Raw genomic sequence first — 19,336 nt, forward strand, 5'->3', positions numbered from 1 at the left:
ATCTTAGTTTAAGAGAGGCGCCCCATTTGTTAAGTGCTTAATTCATCAGGCCTAGGGACCTTTTGATAGACTATGAAGGCACGTAGCTTCCCAGTGCTCACCCGGGCAGAGTACTGAATGGGTTTTCAGGGACTACACGACCCACCTCCAGGTAACCAAGGCCCATTGAATCTTCAGGAAAGAAGCAGCATAGAAGACAGTTCTCAGGACACGAAGTCAAGTCCAAGCCAACGCAACCTGAACATGGAGGCCCTGACTACGCTGGTAAGCCACCTATTACCAACTAGGGTCCGCCCAGTGTTGTTGCTGACGTGGAAGGGTCATTACTTACCCTGCTTAGTTCTTTGTTTTCTTTGGAATCATCCCTTAAAGGAAGGAGCAACCCACCAACTGTGTGAATGCACTGAAGGAAAATCCAGTTGGTAGATTTTTTTTTTTTCCTGATAACTATGATGTGGGCTCAAAAGAAGTTGATTTAAATGATGAAGGCAGGGAGAAAAAAAAAAAAAAAAAACGATGTGGACGTGACCCCATGATTTTCCCCAACAGGGCAGCATTTAAAGAAATGTCACATGCACATGAAGGTTTGCAGGTTTTTAAAAATGTCTTCTCTCATGGGTTAAGATCAACCACGGTTTCCCTTCCCTTCTCTCTGTCTAGTCCCTCCCCTCCCACGCATGAACTAAGTGGCTTATCTAAGGGTAGACTCTTGGAGAAAGAAGAATGTGTTAGTTCTGCAGCCTGGAGCTCAGACAGAGATTTTTTTTACAGCCCCATCACACCTAGGGCTGGGTCCAGGGCCCACCTTGGCCTTAGGACATGGTTCCTCACTGTCCAAACAAATGCTCTCTAGGAAGCAGCATGGAAGACCGTCACAAGCTGGTGGTAGCAACTGTCACAGCCTTTTGGGTGCTAGCACCACTTTTTAAAGATGATTTTTGGCCAGAGAAGGACTTGAATCTAGAGGCATCCTACACAAGCGACTGTCTGTTGGGTTATGTCTCCAGCTCTGGGTCTTTTGGGACAGGGTTTTGGTATGTGGTCCAGGCTACCTTTTAATTTATAATCCTTTTGCTTCATTCAGCCTCCCAAATGCTGGGATTACATGCGTACTCATGTCCTACCTAGAGTAGTTGTTGTTGTTGTGTTGTTGTTGTTGTTCTTCTCCTCCTCCTTCTAGTTCTTCTTCCTCCTCCTCCTCCTCCTCCTCCTCCTCCTCCTCCTCCTCCTCCTCCTCCTCCTCCTCCTCCTCCTCCTCCTCCTCCTCTTCTTCTTCTTCTTCTTCTTCTTCTTCTTCTTCTTCTTCTTCTTCTTCTTCTTCTTCTTCTTCTTGTTTTTATTATTTTACAGTCTGGTCATTGTCCTCCTCCCGCCCTCCCACAGTTCCTCATCTCATTCCTCCTCCCCTCTATCTTTAAGAGGATGTTCCTCCCCACTCCCACACCAAGCCTCCCTACTATCTCAAGTCTCTTGAGGGTTAGGTGCATCTTCTCCCACTAAGGAGAGACCCGGCAGTCCTCTGCTATATATGTGTTGGGAGCCTTGGATCAGTCAGTGTAAGCCACCTGGTTGGTGGCTCGGTGTCTGAGTGATCCCAGGGGTCAGGGTTAGTTGAGAGTGCTGGTCTTCCCAAAGGGTCATAGTCCTCCTTAGTCTGTCCTATCTCTGCAGAAGAAAATGCTGTTTGGTTAACAGAGTGAGCATAAAATTACTTCTGGGATAAAGGTGGGAACTGATGAATGGCCCTGTGACTCCCGAGGAAAAGAGGCTTTGACCTCTCTGATGTCAGCATCTTTGGCTTCTGGGTAGAGGGAGGGAATACACTTGTGCACATGCAGTGGGTAGTCCATATACAGTTTCTTATGCTATTCCAGTGGACAAGGGAGAAATAGAACAGAAGTCTCTCTCTCTCTCTCTCTCTCTCTCTCTCTCTCTCTCTCTCTCTCTCTCTCTCTCTCTCTCTGTGTGTGTGTGTGTGTGTGTGACACTACCAGCTGTCTGTCTCAGCTCAGTTAACTCCAGGGTAGCTTCATCTAGACTTATATTTTGCCATCTTCCCTTAAGATGATCCCTCCTATGGGTCTTGTCTCTTCCACCTCCTTAGATATCTTGCCCATTGCTGAGGGCCTCAGTAATTAAATTTATCATGAATTCCTGATGTTTCTGCAGGAGAGAAGGCTCCAGATGGACTCAGTAGAGAAACGAACCCGAGTTGTGAAGGAGCTCGTGCAGAGCGAGAGACGGTACGTGCAGATGCTGGGAATCGTGAGGGACGTGTACGCCAGGCCCCTGAGGGCAGCTCTCTCCTCCAACAGAGCCATTCTCAGTGCTGCCAATATCCACATCATTTTTTCTGACACTCTGCACATCTTAAATCTCAACAGGTAAGCCCTAAAGATGGATTCTTTAAAGAGCAGTGCCCCTCTAAATGAGGGGAAGAACACACTTTGTTTCAAAAGTCCCACCGTGTCCCAGCAGTTCTCTACTTTCTTGGGGATCCCATTACCTGGAAGAGCAGAGAGGCTCCCTTGCATGCCCCTTAACAGCCACAGCCAGCATATGGCTTCCCGTGCCACCCCAGCCCCAATATGTGAAAGAAAAAGAATCCAATGCCCAAGCATTGTACTTAATAAACTGCTCTCACGAAAGTCCGTGGGAGTCAGTGATGTCTAATTGAATGGGCCAGGAACAAAAGGATTCAATGGTTACTGCGCTTTTCCATTGTGAGTTTCCTGTATCTGTTGAGAGATTGAGAAAAACAATGGTATCTACCTATCGTAGAGTGAAGTGAGCCAAGGGATGATTGTAGTCAATTTCCACAGATCTGAAGAGATAGTTTGCAACCTCTCTGGGCCCTGCTCTTACCAGTGATAAGGCTGATGAAACACCTTTCAGTTTTCATGACCTGGAGTAGCTAAGAAGGTCACCTTGGATTTTTCTGTATACTGGCTGTATGGACGTTAAGGTTCTTGTCCTTGAAGCTTTTGAAGTGGCCATTCTCCACAGAGGACTGTGAGAATGTCCGTGGCCTTGGCTCTCTGAGGGCGGGACCATCAGAAGTAGTTCTATTGAGGGAAGCTGGATTCTGACCCAAGGAGTTAAGGTGGATGGGATCCTGGACAGCCAACCTCTTCCCTCACTGCCCAGCTTCCACGTCCTGTCAAACCTACACTGCTCTGTGGTAAAAGCACGTAACCGGCCAAAATAAAGTCCTACCGCAAAAGAAAAGCCTACACGAATGAATTTGCGGCTTAAGTTTGGGAGACTCCCACAGGCTCTGACTTTAATCTTCTCATATTGTAGAGAGTTTCTAGATAACCTAAGGGACAGACTACAGGAATGGAGCCCAGCCCACTGCGTGGGAGAAATATTCATAAAGTTTGGAAGCCAGTTGAACGTATATACCAATTTCTTCAACAATTACCCAGTTGTCCTGAAAACCATTGAGAAGGTAAGTGGTTGTGCTGTTGCCACCTAATCCTGTACAACCCAAAGGACTGAGGTAAATGCAAAAGACCACTTCTCAGCTGCTGCTTCTCAGGCTCCCTACGCCCCTGTGCTTTGAACTTCTTGAGAACAGGGACCTTGACCTAGGGGCTAATACAGGGGTGAAAACACAGTGGTTCTCAGGAGCTGATAGTTGAGCTGCCGTTATCCACTGCCAAATTTTCATCCACCCCAGCCAGGTGACATGACAGTATCACGTCATATCACAGTGACAGGGCACTGAAAAAGTGAGCTGGAGCGAGATTGTGAGCTCAGAATTCTCTGCTGCTAAAATGCCGGGACACACAAGCTCGGCTCAATGGACAACTTGACTATGGACTCTTGACCTTGAGGACAAGAATTAGATAGAGCAAAGCGTGCTATCAGAAACAAATGGGCGGTAAACGTTTTATAGCTACGGGGTAAATACTGATGCCCGCTTCATTAGCCCAGTGAGTGCCTACAGCTATTCAATGATTTAGCTGTGGCTGCTGTCGTTATTGTAATCAACACCAAGAAATCTTCTTCAACCCTTTAATTGTTCAGAGGTGTAAATGGCCTGGCTTCTTGGTGCTTGAGACCAGCAAGTCTTCGACTCAGACATTAGCAACATTGACCTCTTTTAAACTTGTGCATACTTAATCGTAGGATATAATTTCGTGATAACTGAGTACGTTTGAAATGGATATTAAGTAGAGTGGACTACTTTTGTAATATTACTCTGGAAACCATGAAGGATAGAAGCATTAAAGGTGGATATCAGTGATAATCAAACTCTTATAGAAATGACTCAGGACTTATTGTGTGGCGGGCACTTTATGGGCGGGATTCTGTCCAGCACTCTGGGCTGGGTCTTCTACCCATTTTAAAGACGAGAAAGTTAGGTAGCCTGACAAGGTCATCCACTCAATTTATTCTAGTTCTAGTCCAACCCCACCTTAATTATAAATCTCTTACTATTCCCCTCTATTGATTAAGTCAATGGATATGGTTAGATTTGAGCATAATTAAAATACTAGAGTTAATATATTAGAACACATGAATAGTATTGATACTTAGATTAGACGGAGATGTTGCCCTCTTGCTTTGACTGTTCTGTAGGTCACTCCTTGTTACTGGTGGGACATAAGGCTTTATGACTCTGTCACAGAGCAAAGTTTGAGAATGTCATTCTCACCTTTAGTGCAGAGAAATGGCTCCTGCGTTTAGAGCGTTCTTGAAGAGGCACGATAGAACCATTGTTACCAAAATGCTGAGGTGAGTTTCCGGGAAGATCACAGCTGGGAACTCAAGGACCAGCCCTTCATGGCCTACAGGTAGCCATCAGGGAACCCTTCTCTATTTCCTATACAGTCTGCCAGAGCTGCTGCTGTACCCATCCCGGAGATTTGAAGAATATATTCACCTTCTCTATGCTCTGAGACTCCATACGCCTGCAGGACATGTGGACCGTGGAGACCTGACCACTGCAATTGAACAAATCAAAAAATATAAAGACTACATAGATCAGGTGGGTTGCTGATACATACATATACACATACACATACATGTACACATACACATACACATACATATATATACAGACCCTTCAACATCAGTGCTTCAGTGATGATCTCACTGGAAGTCCCCAAGATGCCCTCTTTCCTGTGGTACTCTTTACTTCAGTCTTTTATCCTTTTAAAGATAAATCTATACTCCTGTTTCACAAGTTTGAACACGAAGGGCATCTATTCCAACCCAAATAATATAAACAATGTTTACAGTCACAGTACCCCCCACCCCCAGTTTTAGACTGGTTTTTCTGTGTCCCAGATTAACTTAAACTTGATATATAGCCAAGGGCCACCGTGAGTTTCTGATTCTCCTGTCATCCTCATTTCTGGAGTGCTGGGATTACATTCCTGGGTAATGTGGTGCTTGGATACAAACCCAGGGTTTTTGGGCACAATAGGCAAGCACTCTGTCAACCGAGTTATATCCCCAGTACGACCTTCTCTAGTATGAAAGTGTAAAATTTGGATTTGTATATATAACCAAAAGGAAAAAAAGGTAAAATCTTTTGCTTCCAAGTTCGTCCCCACCCCACCTCACCTTTTAAAAGAAGATGTCAAGGTGCCTTCCTGAGTCAGTAAGTACAGCACTCATTATTCCCTGTATACTACGCAGGTACTGGGCTGAATGTTAACAGCACATCATACCCTGAAAATGCTTTGTTTCTAGACTGCCTTGTTATTTGCCCTTACGACAACACTGGTCTAGAAAACGGATACTGTTAGTAAAGTGCCACGCATGTCCTTCACCAGGTGCCACAAAATATTAATAAAAATACCATGTTCTTTGCCTAATCTTGTTTTCTAGATAAAGGAAAACTTCAAAATGAGAGAGCAGCTGTCCGACATGCAGACACTCATCTGGGGCTGCCCGGTACGTGCACCAGTCTTCTTGCTACATCTCACCATCGTGAGTTCAACCCTGTCGCTGGCCAAAAGAGACATACAGATTCTGAGGCAGCTAAACTTTGTGGGACACCCATTACTGCCAAGAACTGTAGGCTTTCTTATAACCTATCCCTGCTGTCTGCGTTATTAGAACATGTACTGGGCTATGACTCCCTTTGAGTTGAGTACCCAGTCACATGTCTACCTGATCTCAGTCTGATGGATAAAGCCCTTGGTGCAGGACTTAGCACACTGAAAACGTCCACAATGCTTGGCAACCCTCTATTAACCCTCCACCACCTCTGTACACTTACCTGTTCACCTTTATCTTTCAGACTCCCCTATTTCTTAAGGCTCTTACCATACATATTTACCCACATGCTTTAATAATGTAGCCTCTTGCTACCTGTTCTTTGAAAATATGCTGTGAGTTTCTATGAAATGGCCGGTTTCCCTATTTCACTGGTTAAGTCCTATTAACCTTGAAAAAGTAGGAGTCTGTGGAGATGACTCAGTGGGTAAGAGTTCTTGCCCAAAAGCATGAGAACTTGAGTTCAAGTCTCTAGGACTCACATAAAAAGCCAGGCATGGTCATAGGCAGACACCCATAACTCCAGTGCTGTGAGGGGTTTGAAGAATCTACTATCTAAGGTAGCTGTTAGGACTAGCTGGCTGCCAGCCCTGCTCCAGGCCTGGAAGATCTTGTCAGAAAGGGATAAAGCAGCGTGGTGGTTCTTTGGCCTTTGTGCTTTACACGCACGCACGCACGCACGCACGCACGCACGCACGCACGCACGCACGCACGCACGCACGCACGCACGCACGCACACTAATTTTAAAACGAAGTCAACCGTGATCTCTCCTTTAAGTTTTCTTGGTCTCCAGCTGGGAGCTGCTTCTTCCCTCACTGTTCCGTAGTCCCATGGACAGACAGCCCTGTCATGTGACCCCACACCCATCTAGTCACAGACTGCAAGACCCACTGTGTGTGAGCTTCCGCTTGCTTTCTGGTGTCTGATATTCAGCAGAAGCTTCGTACAGATGGTGAATGAGAGTGTCAATTGGTTGGAGACACTTTTATTTGGTCCAGTGGGGAGTTTTGTCATAATTCTTACCTTCACGTCTTGGTAAGGAAAGAGAAGGGTGGGTGGTTGGACTGGAAAAGCGTGGTTCTTAGAACTCATCTCTGCACCTCTGCACCTCTGCATCGTCTCTGCATACTCAGAAGCCATTCCCATGGCCAAAGAAATGCAGGGCCTTCTTCCTAACCTTGCTAATTCTTTTGCTTCTTTTTCTCTCCTTTAATCAATGTATTTATTTCATGTGCATGTATGTCCGTGTGAGGGTGTTGGATCCCCTGGATCTGGCATTACAGACAGCTATGAGCCGCCATGTGACTACTGGGATTTGAACTCAGGACCTCTGGAAGAGCAACCAGTTCTCTTAACCACTGAGCCGTCTCTCCAGCCCACTTCTTTTTCTTTTCGTGACAGCTCCTTTGACTGTTTTCTTAACTCTGTTTTTGATGCTAGGAAAATATGTACAAACAAAATATTTCAATAGCTCTAAAAAACTGGACAGCCTCAAAAATTGCTTTCTTATTGTCAATTTGGTTTGCTCAAGGAAGCTTGTATTATAAACTAAGAAAAGGTTGACCTTTCCTCAACTGTACTAAGTTTCAATCAACATCTGTATGCTCTGGGATGAAGAATAGTTCTGTACTAGTAGCATTCCAAATAATCTATATTTTTATTTTATAGACTTTATCAGAAGCAAACAGATACCTGATTCGGATCCAAGATGTGGTTCAGCTTCAGTGCTGTGAGGAGAAAACTGAATTTTACTTAAGGTCAGCAGCTGTCACCCACACCAAAGCTGTGAGCACCTTGAAGGCAGTCAATGTACTGTCCTGCTCATTGCTCACTGTTGAGATTTAGCATCATGTTTGACCTTGTGTGCAGTCAAGAGAACCATTGTACTGATCATACTTACAAGAATAAGTCTCTAGGTCAGTGGGTTTCAACCCATAGGGGTCACATAACAGATATTTACATTATATTCATAACAGTAGCAACGTTAGTGTTGAAGTAGCCATGAAATCCTGTTATGGTTGGTGGTCACCACACCATGAGGAACTGTACTAAAGGGTCACAGCATTAGGGAAATTGAGGACTATTACTCTAGATGATGGATGGCACTCTACCATCTTGCTTGTATTCCAGATGACTCCTTGGTGGAATAAGAGAAAACAGTGTGTACCTAGACCGTAAACGTCATAGTAGACTTTCTCAAGGTTGATCAGTTTCCTAATGAGATCAGATCCAAGTATTGTGGGAACTCACACCGATATTCTGCCCAAAGCAAGAGGATCACTTTATTACCCTTAAGTAACTGTTCAAGTTAGCACTGAAAATGACCTTGCCATATCTATTTTGCATGCTCAGAGATATGTAAGAACAGATAGAAAGATGCCAAGGCCCATAAATTAGTCTTCCTGTTGCTTTTTTAAGAACAAGAACAGACAAGTTTCTCAATAATGGTTCAAGGAGCAAACAGTTAGAATTGGTGGGTCAAACGAGGTCTGTGGCAATGACCTTCCTTTCCTGTTGTAGCAATGCTACTCCACTCATAAACACTACTAATATACAAATGAACAGCTGTGGCTAAGTGCCAATAAAACTTTATTCACAAAACAAATGACACAACACAGTTTTCTGATTTCTGGTTTAGAAAATGATCAATGTTTTTCAGTATTAAGGGCAAAGACAAATTATCCAACAAATAGCAACCAAATGGAAAGGAAACTCTTTTATTTCAATATTTTCAGCAAACATCTAAAGGCTCCAGGGTAGTGGGGTAGATGGGTTACCCCTTTCATCTCCATGCCCACCTTGGTAGCTCTTAAATGACCATCAAAGGCCATGAGAAGACGAGTTTGATCCCCAGAACTGACAGTGCAAGGAGAAACCCTCTGTGAGTTTTCCTCTGACCTCCATATGCTATTGGCACACCCCTCCCTCCCCTCCCTTCAAAGAAGCAAATCAGTGAAACAGAAAGTCAAGTCCAGGCAGCAGAGTGTCTCTTGTCTCACTGACTAAGCACTTTGATTTTTTTGTTGCATTGGTTTTAGTCGGTAGCAGTGGATAGGTTCTTCTGTGACAGAAAGAAGCTGGCTTCTAACCCTGCAATTCTAAACCCTCAGGCACAGTAAGGGACAGGCTAGCTGATCCAGGCTAGGATTATTCAAATCCTTATACATTGCTTCTTGTACAGTCTTTATTTCTTCACGTAACTACTGGCAGTGGGTTCCCTTCATTTTGGCTGGAGAAATTGTCCAAAGAAAATTTGACTGGCTATGGAATTTTAAGTTGCTTAGTTTTTGTTTCTTTCAACATTTTCGTTCCATTTTCTTTTTTTGCTTGATTGGTTTTGAAGAGAAGACAGCACAGTTTTTATCCTTGTCTCTCTAGATTTTTGTTGTTCTTTGGAGTCAAGTTTGACTTTGAGTTTCTAAAAGAGTGCATTATACCTAAATGTGGACCAACTCTGTTTTTTGAGCTTTCTGGACCCGCGGTTTGCTGTAGTTTTGAAAAATTATTCAACCATTAAAAAATGTATTATACAAGTGTGTCTCTGTAGGGTATATGCTGGTGAGTTGAGTATTTGTAGGAATCATAGGCCTTGTTGAGTCATGATGTGAGTATTGGGAATTGAACTCAGGTCCTCTGAAGAACAGCCAATAACCACTGAGCCATCCCTCTAGCCTCTTAGAAATTTTACTCTGAGTATTTTTCCCGTTCTTTTCTCTCTTCCTTATCTGGTATTTCTGTGACATGTATGTTTTGTTTGTTTTTTTAATTGCCCTATGGTTTAGATATTCTCTTTTCTCTCCACCCTCAGTCTGTTCCTCTTTCTCAGTTGTCTTGGTTAGGATTCTGTTGCTGTAACAAAACACTATGACCAAAAGGCAAGTTGGGGAGGATGGGTTTATTTGGCTTACACTTCACCGCCCTGTTCATCATTGGAGAATTCAGGATAGAAACGGAAACAGGGCAGGTACCTGGAGACAGGACCTGATGTGGAGACCATGGAGGGCGCTGCTCACTGGCTGGCTACCCATGGCTTGCTCAGCCTGCTTTCTTTTAGAGACCAGGACTAAGCCCAGGGATGGCCCCAACCACAATGGGCTGGGTCCTTCCCCACTGACCACTAATTGAGAAAATGCCTTACGGCTGGATCTCATGGAGGTGTTTCTTCAACTGAGGCTCCTTCCTCTTGATTCTAGCTTGTGTCAAGTTGACACACAAAACCAGTCAGTCTATCAGTTTAAGATTTTTTTCACTCTTCAAACTCACCGCAATTGCTAACTCTGTTATGCTTCTCCGTAAGCCCACCGATGTGATTCTTTGTTACAATTTTATTTTTTTTTTACCATTTCTTTTGTAAGAGTTTCTGTTACAAAGTTTTCTTCTGTTTGTCCTTCTTTTTTCCCCCTATTAGATTTCCTAATACATTCATCACAGTTAAATTTCTAATTTAAATGTTCCAAAATTTCTGTCATATCCAAGTTTGCAATTTCTCTTCATTCTCTGCCTTTTGCCTCTCAGCAAGCCTCAAAACTTAATGAGAGCTCAAAAAACAAACATCACCATCAAAACCAAAAAACATCAACCATGAAAACAGTAATAATACGGCCTTTTCGGCGTGAGGATTCATGCCCCTTTTCTTAGGTGATGCTTACTCTTCCCTCTACTGAAAGGCTAACATTCTCGATGTCCTTGTGTGTCACCATGTGCAGCCTTAGACTCCCAAACAAACCAGCACACAAATAAAGCAAACAAACAAGCAACAAGAAGCCAGCAAGGAGGTGGTGGCACAGGTCTTTAATTTCAGCACTCAGGAGCAAGGGCAGGCATTCCAAGCTCTTGGCACGTCAATCGGAAGCTGGAATTCTCACTTGCTAGAACTCAGACTTAATTTAGTATTTGGATAAGAGATGAGAATACATGAGGATTTGAGGATAAAACTAAATTATTATTACTATTTTCCTGAGACAGGGTATCTTAGTAGTGTTTTGCTGCTGTGGACACCTTGACCAAGGCAACACTTATAAAGGACAACATTTAATTGAGTCTGGCTTATTGGTTCAAAGGTTCCGTCTATCATCAAGGTGGGAGCACGGCAGACATAGGGCTAGAGGAGCCGAGAGTTCCACCTCCTGTTCCAAAGGCAACTAGGAGAAGACTGACTTCCAGGCAGCTAGGATGAAGGTATTGAAGCTCATGACGCACCTACTCCAACAAGGCCACACCTCCTAATAGTGCCACTCCCTGGGCCAAGCATATTCAAACCACCACACAGAGTTCTGGAACTCACTATGTAAGATCTTCTCTGGTAAATAAATAAATAAAAAATAAATACCAAAAAAAAGTAGCACAAAAATTCTGTGAGCACAGACTCACAGGGATCGACTTGCCTATGCTCCCTGAGTGCTGAGATTAAAGGCATATTTCAAAAGACATCATACCATGTTTATCCTGCAACCCTGTCATTTTAAAGTAAATTAACCCCAAGAAATGTATTCTCATTTCTATCGAACATTTTCACTTACAGCCTATCTGCCCCGTTTGTATTTACGCAGTGCTATAAGACCTTATGGTTTACGTGATAAATTCAACTACAACCACTTGGTGAGCAGGGAGGGAAGTGGGAGAGTTGTCTGAGGCCAGGCTGTAGTATACATGCCATCAGGAAGGCTAGCCTGGGCTATAAAGCCAGACCTTATCTCAAACACAGAAAAGGAGTCATAAAAGAAACGTGCTCCTTGTCATGGGACTAGCAGGTTCTGTCTGGAATCTACTAGGCTTCAGAGAGCAGTGGCAACATGGTAGCAGTGACTAAGTAAGTGTGATGCCAAGGGTGAGGAAAGGTTTGTGTTCGCAAGGAAACAGTATTCTCTGGGGCAGAGAGGAAATCACGGTCGCTTTAAGAATGAGGAAATCAGGCAGCCTTTGCTTTACTGTGAACGCAGAATGCAATTTTGGGTATGTTTGGTACAATGTTGGGTTTAGTTTTGAGATTGGGTCTCACTGTGTAACCCTAGTTAGACTGGAACTCAAACCTACCTGCCTTGGTCTCCCACGAGCTGGGATTAAAGGCATGAACCACCATTACGAGCTACAGGATGTTTTTGTTATACACCTTGGAACTTTTGCATTACTATTTTCTCAGAAGTACCAATTTTTGCGCTACTTTTTTTGGTATTTATTTAATTTACCAGAGAAGATCTTTATATGCCGAGTCTGCCTTGAACTCCTGATTTTCCTGCCTCTGCCTCTAAATGCTGCAGTTACAGGTGTGGGTCACACACCTGGCCAAGTTTAATTTTTTTATTGGTTATTTTATTTATGTTTCAAATGTTATCCCCCCAGTTTCCCCTATGCCCCCCCTATCTCATGCCCCCTCTCATTTCTATGAGGGTGCTCCCCCACCGACCTACCCACTCCACCTCACCACCCTCGAATTTCCCTATGCTGGGGCATTGAGCCTCCACAGGACCAAGGGCCTCCCCTCCCACTGATGCCCGACAAGGCCATCCTCTGCTACATAAGCAGCTGGAGCCATGGTCCCTCCATGTTGCTCTTTGGCTGGTGGTTTGGTCCCTGGGAGCTCTGGTTGGTTATTGTTGTTCCTCCTATGGAGCTGCAAACCCCTTCAGCTCCTTCTGTCCTCCGAATTGCTCCTTTGGGGACTCCGTTCTCAGTCAATGGTTGGATCTGAGCACCCGCCTCTGTACCTGTCAGGCTCTGGCACAGCCTCTCAGGAGACACCCATGTCAGGCTCCTGTCAGCAAGCACTTCTTGGCATCAGCAATAGTGACTGGGTTTGGTGTGTGCAGATGGGATGGATTCCTAGCTGGGGCGGTCTCTGGACGGCACCCACCCATTTCAGAAATATTAACCCAGAGTTGCTCCTGTCCAAAGGAAACACAGGGCCAAGGCGTGGAGCAGAGACCGAAGTTTGTTCATTTTTAAGCTTCATTTTTCTTTGTGATCTTGCTAACAGTTCAAAGGTAGAGCTCTGCAGTACTGGCAAACACAAGCTGACCTTGATCAATAGAAGATGCTACCCAAGTCCCAGACCTCAAGGCGGGCTCTACCACCTACTGAAAAGGATACTTGCCTCTTGGCCTTCCCCCAGTAGTTGTACCTTCATTTAACAGGGGAACTAAGCATGGGGGAAGGGATCTACTAAGCATTCTCAGGGGTACTAGAATCTGGTTAGGAAGTGACTCTTACTCTAGGACTGTAAGAGCCCTTGCGATCGAGCTCCCAGTGCCTGTGCAGATTGGACTTGGGTCTGCTCACAGGAGAGCCAACTGCCTGTAGTTGCCTGTTTATTCCAGAGCGTAGGTCCAGGATTCCTGAGTTTCATGCGCTCACAGGACATGCTTCCCTGTCTGCTGGGCTAGCTAGTGCAGCAAGCGACAGTGACAGTGTCCTGCTGACCCAGTTATGAATGTACAATGTGGCACCTCTGTCCTGTGTGACTTACTACTTGTAGACATGCCAAGACCTACCACCTAATACTGGGAAAAATAAAGCCCTCTCCTTAGAGTTGGTTCTCAGGGGCGTACAGACCTTTCCACCCTCACTACTGGGACATTCTTTTGGGGAAAGCTGAACGTTCACTACTGAAGGAAGCAAGTTTCAATGGCACCGCTTCATGGCATCCTATATATAAGCTTATTTCCTGTTATAAATCAGTTATTAGTTTTTATACTTTAGAATGTAAAAATTTTAAATATTTTCTAAACTTAAATATAGAAAAATTAATTGTCCTTTATCAGTTATGTGGCAAGACCTTTCCCATTCTCTGGGATACATGGTAGAATTTTTTTTACCCACGGAAAGCTGCCTTTTCTCACAACCAGTTGATCATTTAATCTTTCTGGCTTCCTTTTTCCTTCCTTCCCAGTCCTGCCTTATCATTCTCAAAGTAACTCATCAGTTTCTAAAGCTTGCTTTTCTTTCTTTATTTCTGTCTGTCTGTCTGTCTGTATGTCTGTCTCTCACAAGTATACTTTTATAAGTACACATGAAGTAACCCACTTGCACCAGCATGCATCATAGCCAGAGCCAGGGGAATGTTTACACACAGGGCGGACTTCAGTGGCTGAGGATCACCGTGGTTCTGTTTACCTGTGCACACAAAGCGCCAACATTCGGAGTCCTAAGCGCACACATTTTGCTCTTCGCCTAGAGCTGACCATTTTTTAGCAACTTCAACGAAACAAAGAACTAATAACTTTTCGTGTGGATAAAACTGCCAAGCTACCTCCCTCCCTTTCAGTTTCTCTCAAACGGAGTTAGAGATTCTTCTCCGACTAGTAAATCCTTCCTTCCCCAGGTTTGTACTTAAGGATGCCTGCAGCCCTCCCAGTCCTCCTGTATTTCCCAACCTCCAGCCCCCAGGTGAAACAAAGCAGTGTGCTGTTCTCTGGTCAGGTTTAATTATAAAAATATAGCTGTGAAAAATGCATCTAATAAAGGAGGGAACATTCAATGTTCAAAAGAAGTTGCAGAGCTCAGAGGCATCGGGTCCCTTAGGAGTGGAGTTACAATGGGTGTTAACCACCATTTGGGTGCTTGGAGTTGAACTCTGGTCCTCTGCTACAGCAACTCGGGCTCTTAACCTGAGCCATCTTTCCAGCCCTCAATGTTCATGTTTTGTGCATTACTAAATACTTGTCTAATGGATGATATCAAATAACTGTATCAGGTACCTTGATGGTCTATATGGTCTGAGAGATGCAAGATCACTTTACCAAGGATTCCATGAACTACATAAAAGGTCATGAGGTCTTAGTCATGGGCATATCAATTTAAAGACGGTGAACTGTTCGACAAGGTGCATGTCCATGAACATAGTTCCCCTCTCCACTCTAACAGACTCTACGAACAGACCCAAGACCTCAGCCTCTTCCTCTTCAGTGATGTACTCCTTGTCACCAGTCGGAGTACATCTCATACGCCATTTGAAAAGACTTGCAAAACAACCTACCGGTTCACTGCCTCAGTAGCCCTTCCCAGGATACTCATAGAAGACATCCCAGACTCCAAATGTATGTATTTTCTTCCATGAGAAAGCTATCTTATACCGAACTCCTTAACTACGAAAATATCTGCGGAAGGGAAAGGCATGAACAATTAGTAAATAATTATCAATACTAGGATTTCATTAACTTGCCTCTGAAGAAACGAGGCTGGCACTACCAGACACACAACAGAAAAGGAGCCTTTAGTCAGAGGTAGGCAAGGGTCACATCATCCTGAGGGGTTCTGTCAGACTTGCACTTGTCTGAAGATGCTACACGCTTAAGGCGCTGTTTTGGGTGTCCGCCCACCCACCCGCCCGCCCATCTGTCCGTCGTCCGTTCACCCACCCACCCATCATCACTAGCAGTACTGGAGATTGAATCTATAGCTTCATACACACTGGCTACAGTGTCGGGCCCTTGATGTATCATTTTCCTATTCCACCGGGACTAGGTAGTTATTCCAGACTTGATCGTCCTTCTGTTAAATGGCATTTGGTTAGTTCCTCTATAAAAGAGCCAGCCTTTGAGAAGTGTTTGACCTCAGTAGAGTTCTGCCATAAAAGAATTCGGCTCATACCTGTGGTGCTTATTTTTAACATCCACACTGTAACCTCTCTATTTCTTAAGCTTAACTAGACCAATGTCTCTCCCCTGCATTTGTTAGGACAGGTAACTGGGAGGTAACATTTCCCATCGCAATGCTTCTCCCTGTGTGTAGACCTCAGCTCAAAGCAGGAACAAGACCTTACTGATTCTCACTCCTAGGATGGTGTGCAACTCATCTTCAAACTCATCTTCAACTACTGGGTATGGCTAGTATAGGAAACGCGCTACTTTCCTTGTTCCTCTCCCACTGCAGTCGTCAGCTGCGTTTACAAGGGCATTCAGCCAAGACCACAGTTGGCTGGGTCATTCGTACTCCAGGGCTAGCGCTCAGCCTCTCTACAGCCACCAATACCATTTTTTTTAATTCCAGTTCTTTCTACAGGGACTGAAATAAGGAATTAACAGGCTTCGCACTATCTATCATTTGGCCTTTAAAATAATTGACAAATAACTATAAAGATTTCTTTTTGTTTAGAAGACAAGCTTCTAGTCTATATTTGCACTCATTTTGAATCCTTGATTGAAGGCTTTTAAAAAATTTTAAGAATAGCTAGTTAAGTTTGAATCTAAAAAACTTTTGATTGTCTGTGAAAATTAAACATCAGGGTGGCCCCAGTGGACTACTGGTTCACTTTTAATAGAAAAAAACGTTAATGTATCTCAAATGTTTTCACAGATATCAAGAATGCATTTGTTCTTCGGGGTTTAAAACGTGAATGGATCTGTGCTACTGAGTCGCCGGATGATAAGTTCCTTTGGCTGTCAGTACTCCAACATGCAATCAGAAGCAGTATGAAGTGACTCAAAACGGACAAGAGGGTCCCGGAAAGTCAGGTATGTTTTCTGCTCCAGAACATGCAGTGAGAAGCACATAGTTATCAGTCATGGATGACAAGGGCATGAAGAGTTAGGACGGCCTGTAAGGTGTCTTCCAATTTTCATAATGTATGATTTAGTCGATGCATAAAATCAATATATAAAAACAATGAGTCTAAACTTTTGAACCACATCTTCTGGTAACTACTGCTCACGGGCATTATTTAAGACAATTTGACGTAACAAGAAAAAAGCCCTATGTGTAGGTTTTTAACAAATGGGTAATAGCCAGAATAAAGTGTTTCTTTCATGAGCATTCTAGAAAAATAGTGAATTTGCAATTCACTAATCAGCATTTTCAGGAAACAGTTACTGATTTTAAGGATATGTCTGTAGAATATAAATGGCGGCTTTCTCAAGCCCTTGTCAGGTAGATCCTTAATGTGAATGCACTCCTTTCAAAGCATTAGAGTTCACCATGTCAGAGTATTAAAATGTTTTCTGGATTTTGTTTTCTACAATTCTTAAGTACTTTTTGCTTTAAGACAAAATTCTTAGGTCTTCCAAAATAACCTTTAAAAATTTCCTTTAACACCACTAAATTAAAAAGTCAGTGGTGGAAGAATCGAACTTTTTAACATCGGAAATTAATGAATGGGATTGGAGCTGGAACTCACGGGGTTCAGAGCACTGGGTGTTCTTAACCAGGGGCCCAGAGTCAATTCCAAAAGCCCACACGATAGATCACAACCTGTGACTGCAGCTCCAGGAGACCTAGTGCTCTCTTCTCCCGAGTGTAGTGCACAGCACAGGCAAGACACCCATACACATACAAATGAAAATAATCTGTAAAAATGAATGGAAATCACTGCACTTCAGATCCGGGGCCCTGAGGGCTGGCTGTCACAGTTCCACACAAGCTTCCAAAGGGAGCTCCGATGTCCTAGCTATGATGTCTATGCATGCACACACACACACACACACACACACACACACACACACACACACACACACACACACACACACACACACACACACCCACCCACCCACCCACCCACCCCACTCTCACACAGAGCATGCCTGGTCCTGGAAATCCAGCCAACTCCAGAGCTGAAATCTTGGACCTTGGAGAAGAATCTACAACTCCCCCTTTACTAAAGCAGCACAATCCCTAACTGTCATCTAAATATTTGTCCTTATGCTCACAGATAAGTGCGGTCCTTACTTCTCAACAAGGAACCCTTTCTTTGCAACAGATGGACTCAGTGCTGAAAGACACAACTAATCAAAAAGTGGAGCCCAGTCCCAATGGATTCATCTACAAGACGACCCTAAACCTAAGGCTAAGGGAACATTTTGGGGGCTGGGGTCGTAATAGCCAAAGGATCCGGGCATTTTCTGAGAGAATGTTTCTCTTAGTCTCACCAACATGACTACCTATATATGAGCTGAACGGGGCACTACTATACAACTGCCAGTCAATTCTACACAGAGAACTACAGACAACCGGGGTGCCGAGAGTGGAGAAGTCGACTTCCCCAGGGAAGAGCGAATCCAGTGCCGAATGCTCGCCCTGAAATCGTGCACAGGAGTAACACCTACAGAGTGAGCAGGCTGTATTTATGTGTTTAGGAATTGGACTGCACATACGTATCTGTACATGTATATAACAAGAATTAATGAAAAAGAGACCATGAATTTGAAAGAGAGCAAGGAGAGGTAGATGGAAGGGTTTGGAAGAAAGAAAGAGAAGAGGGAAATGATGTAATTATATCATAATCTCAAGAACTAAAAGAAGTACCTGGGCTTAGTAGTGTGTGCCTTTAATCCCAGCACCCCAGACGCAGAGCCAGGAAGACTGCTGAGTTTGATGCAGCCTGGTTTATACAGAAGTCCAGGACAGCAATGAATACAGAGACCCTGTCTCAAACATAATCAAGTAAATAAAAGAGAAGATCTAGCAAAAAATGTGCCAGTAAAGAAATTTAGCTAAATAAAAATAATTTTTTTGCATAGTTAAGTGTATTAATGTAAGTTATAATGTATTAATTAGGATTAGGTTATTGGTCCCCTTTTTATTTCATAATGTGTTATGGTTATTAAATTCATTGGTACAGTGTAGGACTGTGAACTCAGAACACTTGATTACATTTGAATACTGAAGATATTTCTAATTCTTAAAAGTTTAAGTCCTGGCTAAAATATATAGAAATTAAATATTGTTTTTTTAATTAATGCAAAAATTATACTTCTGATTTTGTTCCAATGGATCTGTAAAAGTTTAATATTTCTAAAATAACCATTAAGAGAATCATCTGCTTGGTAGTTAGCAATGAATGCAAATTAATAAACATTACCTAAACGTATCTACCATATGCTATGAAGCAAATCTGAACAGTGCAGTATCCTGACAGGAGGCCGCACCCGAGAGGAGCGCGACCCCTACATGGGAGAGTAGATGGCGACACAGCTAATGGCAGCAGAGAAATCTCATGTGACCCGAGACCCTCAGAAGTTTAAAACCCTTTACTCGTAAACGCTATCTGAGACGCATCAGCGTTTGCTTGCGCCAGTGTACATACAGCTCCAGGGACAGTCCTGGGTGTCATTCCTCAGGCATCTTCTACGTGATTTTCTTTAAATTAAAGACTGAGTGGATCTTTCGATGGCCAGAGAACCAGAGGGACCTGCCCGTCTGGCCTCCCAGTGCGGGGATTACAAGCACACTAACAGGCCTGGCCTTTAAAACCACAAACAAGCAAACAAGCAAACAAACAGGACCTGTGAATTAAACTCAGATCTTCTTACGTGCAGGGCAAGCATTCGCCAACGGAAGCCCCCAAGCCCAGGAAAACAGCGCCTCAGTCACACAAAGGCAGTGATGTCTGCA

The 19,336-nt window shown here is 43.7% G+C and overlaps 1 protein-coding gene across 1 annotated transcript in view; it reads left to right on the forward strand.

The window, feature by feature from the left end:
* Nucleotides 1-16,431, forward strand: part of Ect2l (epithelial cell transforming 2 like) — a 72,347-nt gene extending 55,916 nt beyond the window's left edge. The window contains exons 13-21 of the mRNA XM_032895276.1: nt 178-264; nt 2,170-2,384; nt 3,304-3,451; nt 4,670-4,743; nt 4,840-4,996; nt 5,845-5,910; nt 7,685-7,773; nt 14,876-15,048; nt 16,307-16,431. Coding sequence (XP_032751167.1) covers nt 178-264; nt 2,170-2,384; nt 3,304-3,451; nt 4,670-4,743; nt 4,840-4,996; nt 5,845-5,910; nt 7,685-7,773; nt 14,876-15,048; nt 16,307-16,431 — 1,134 coding nt within the window. The remainder of the gene's footprint in view (nt 1-177; nt 265-2,169; nt 2,385-3,303; nt 3,452-4,669; nt 4,744-4,839; nt 4,997-5,844; nt 5,911-7,684; nt 7,774-14,875; nt 15,049-16,306) is intronic.
* The last annotated feature ends 2,905 nt before the right edge of the window (nt 16,432-19,336 follow it).

Source organism: Rattus rattus, chromosome 2, assembly GCF_011064425.1.
Source record: "Rattus rattus isolate New Zealand chromosome 2, Rrattus_CSIRO_v1, whole genome shotgun sequence".
NCBI lineage: Eukaryota > Metazoa > Chordata > Mammalia > Rodentia > Muridae > Rattus > Rattus rattus.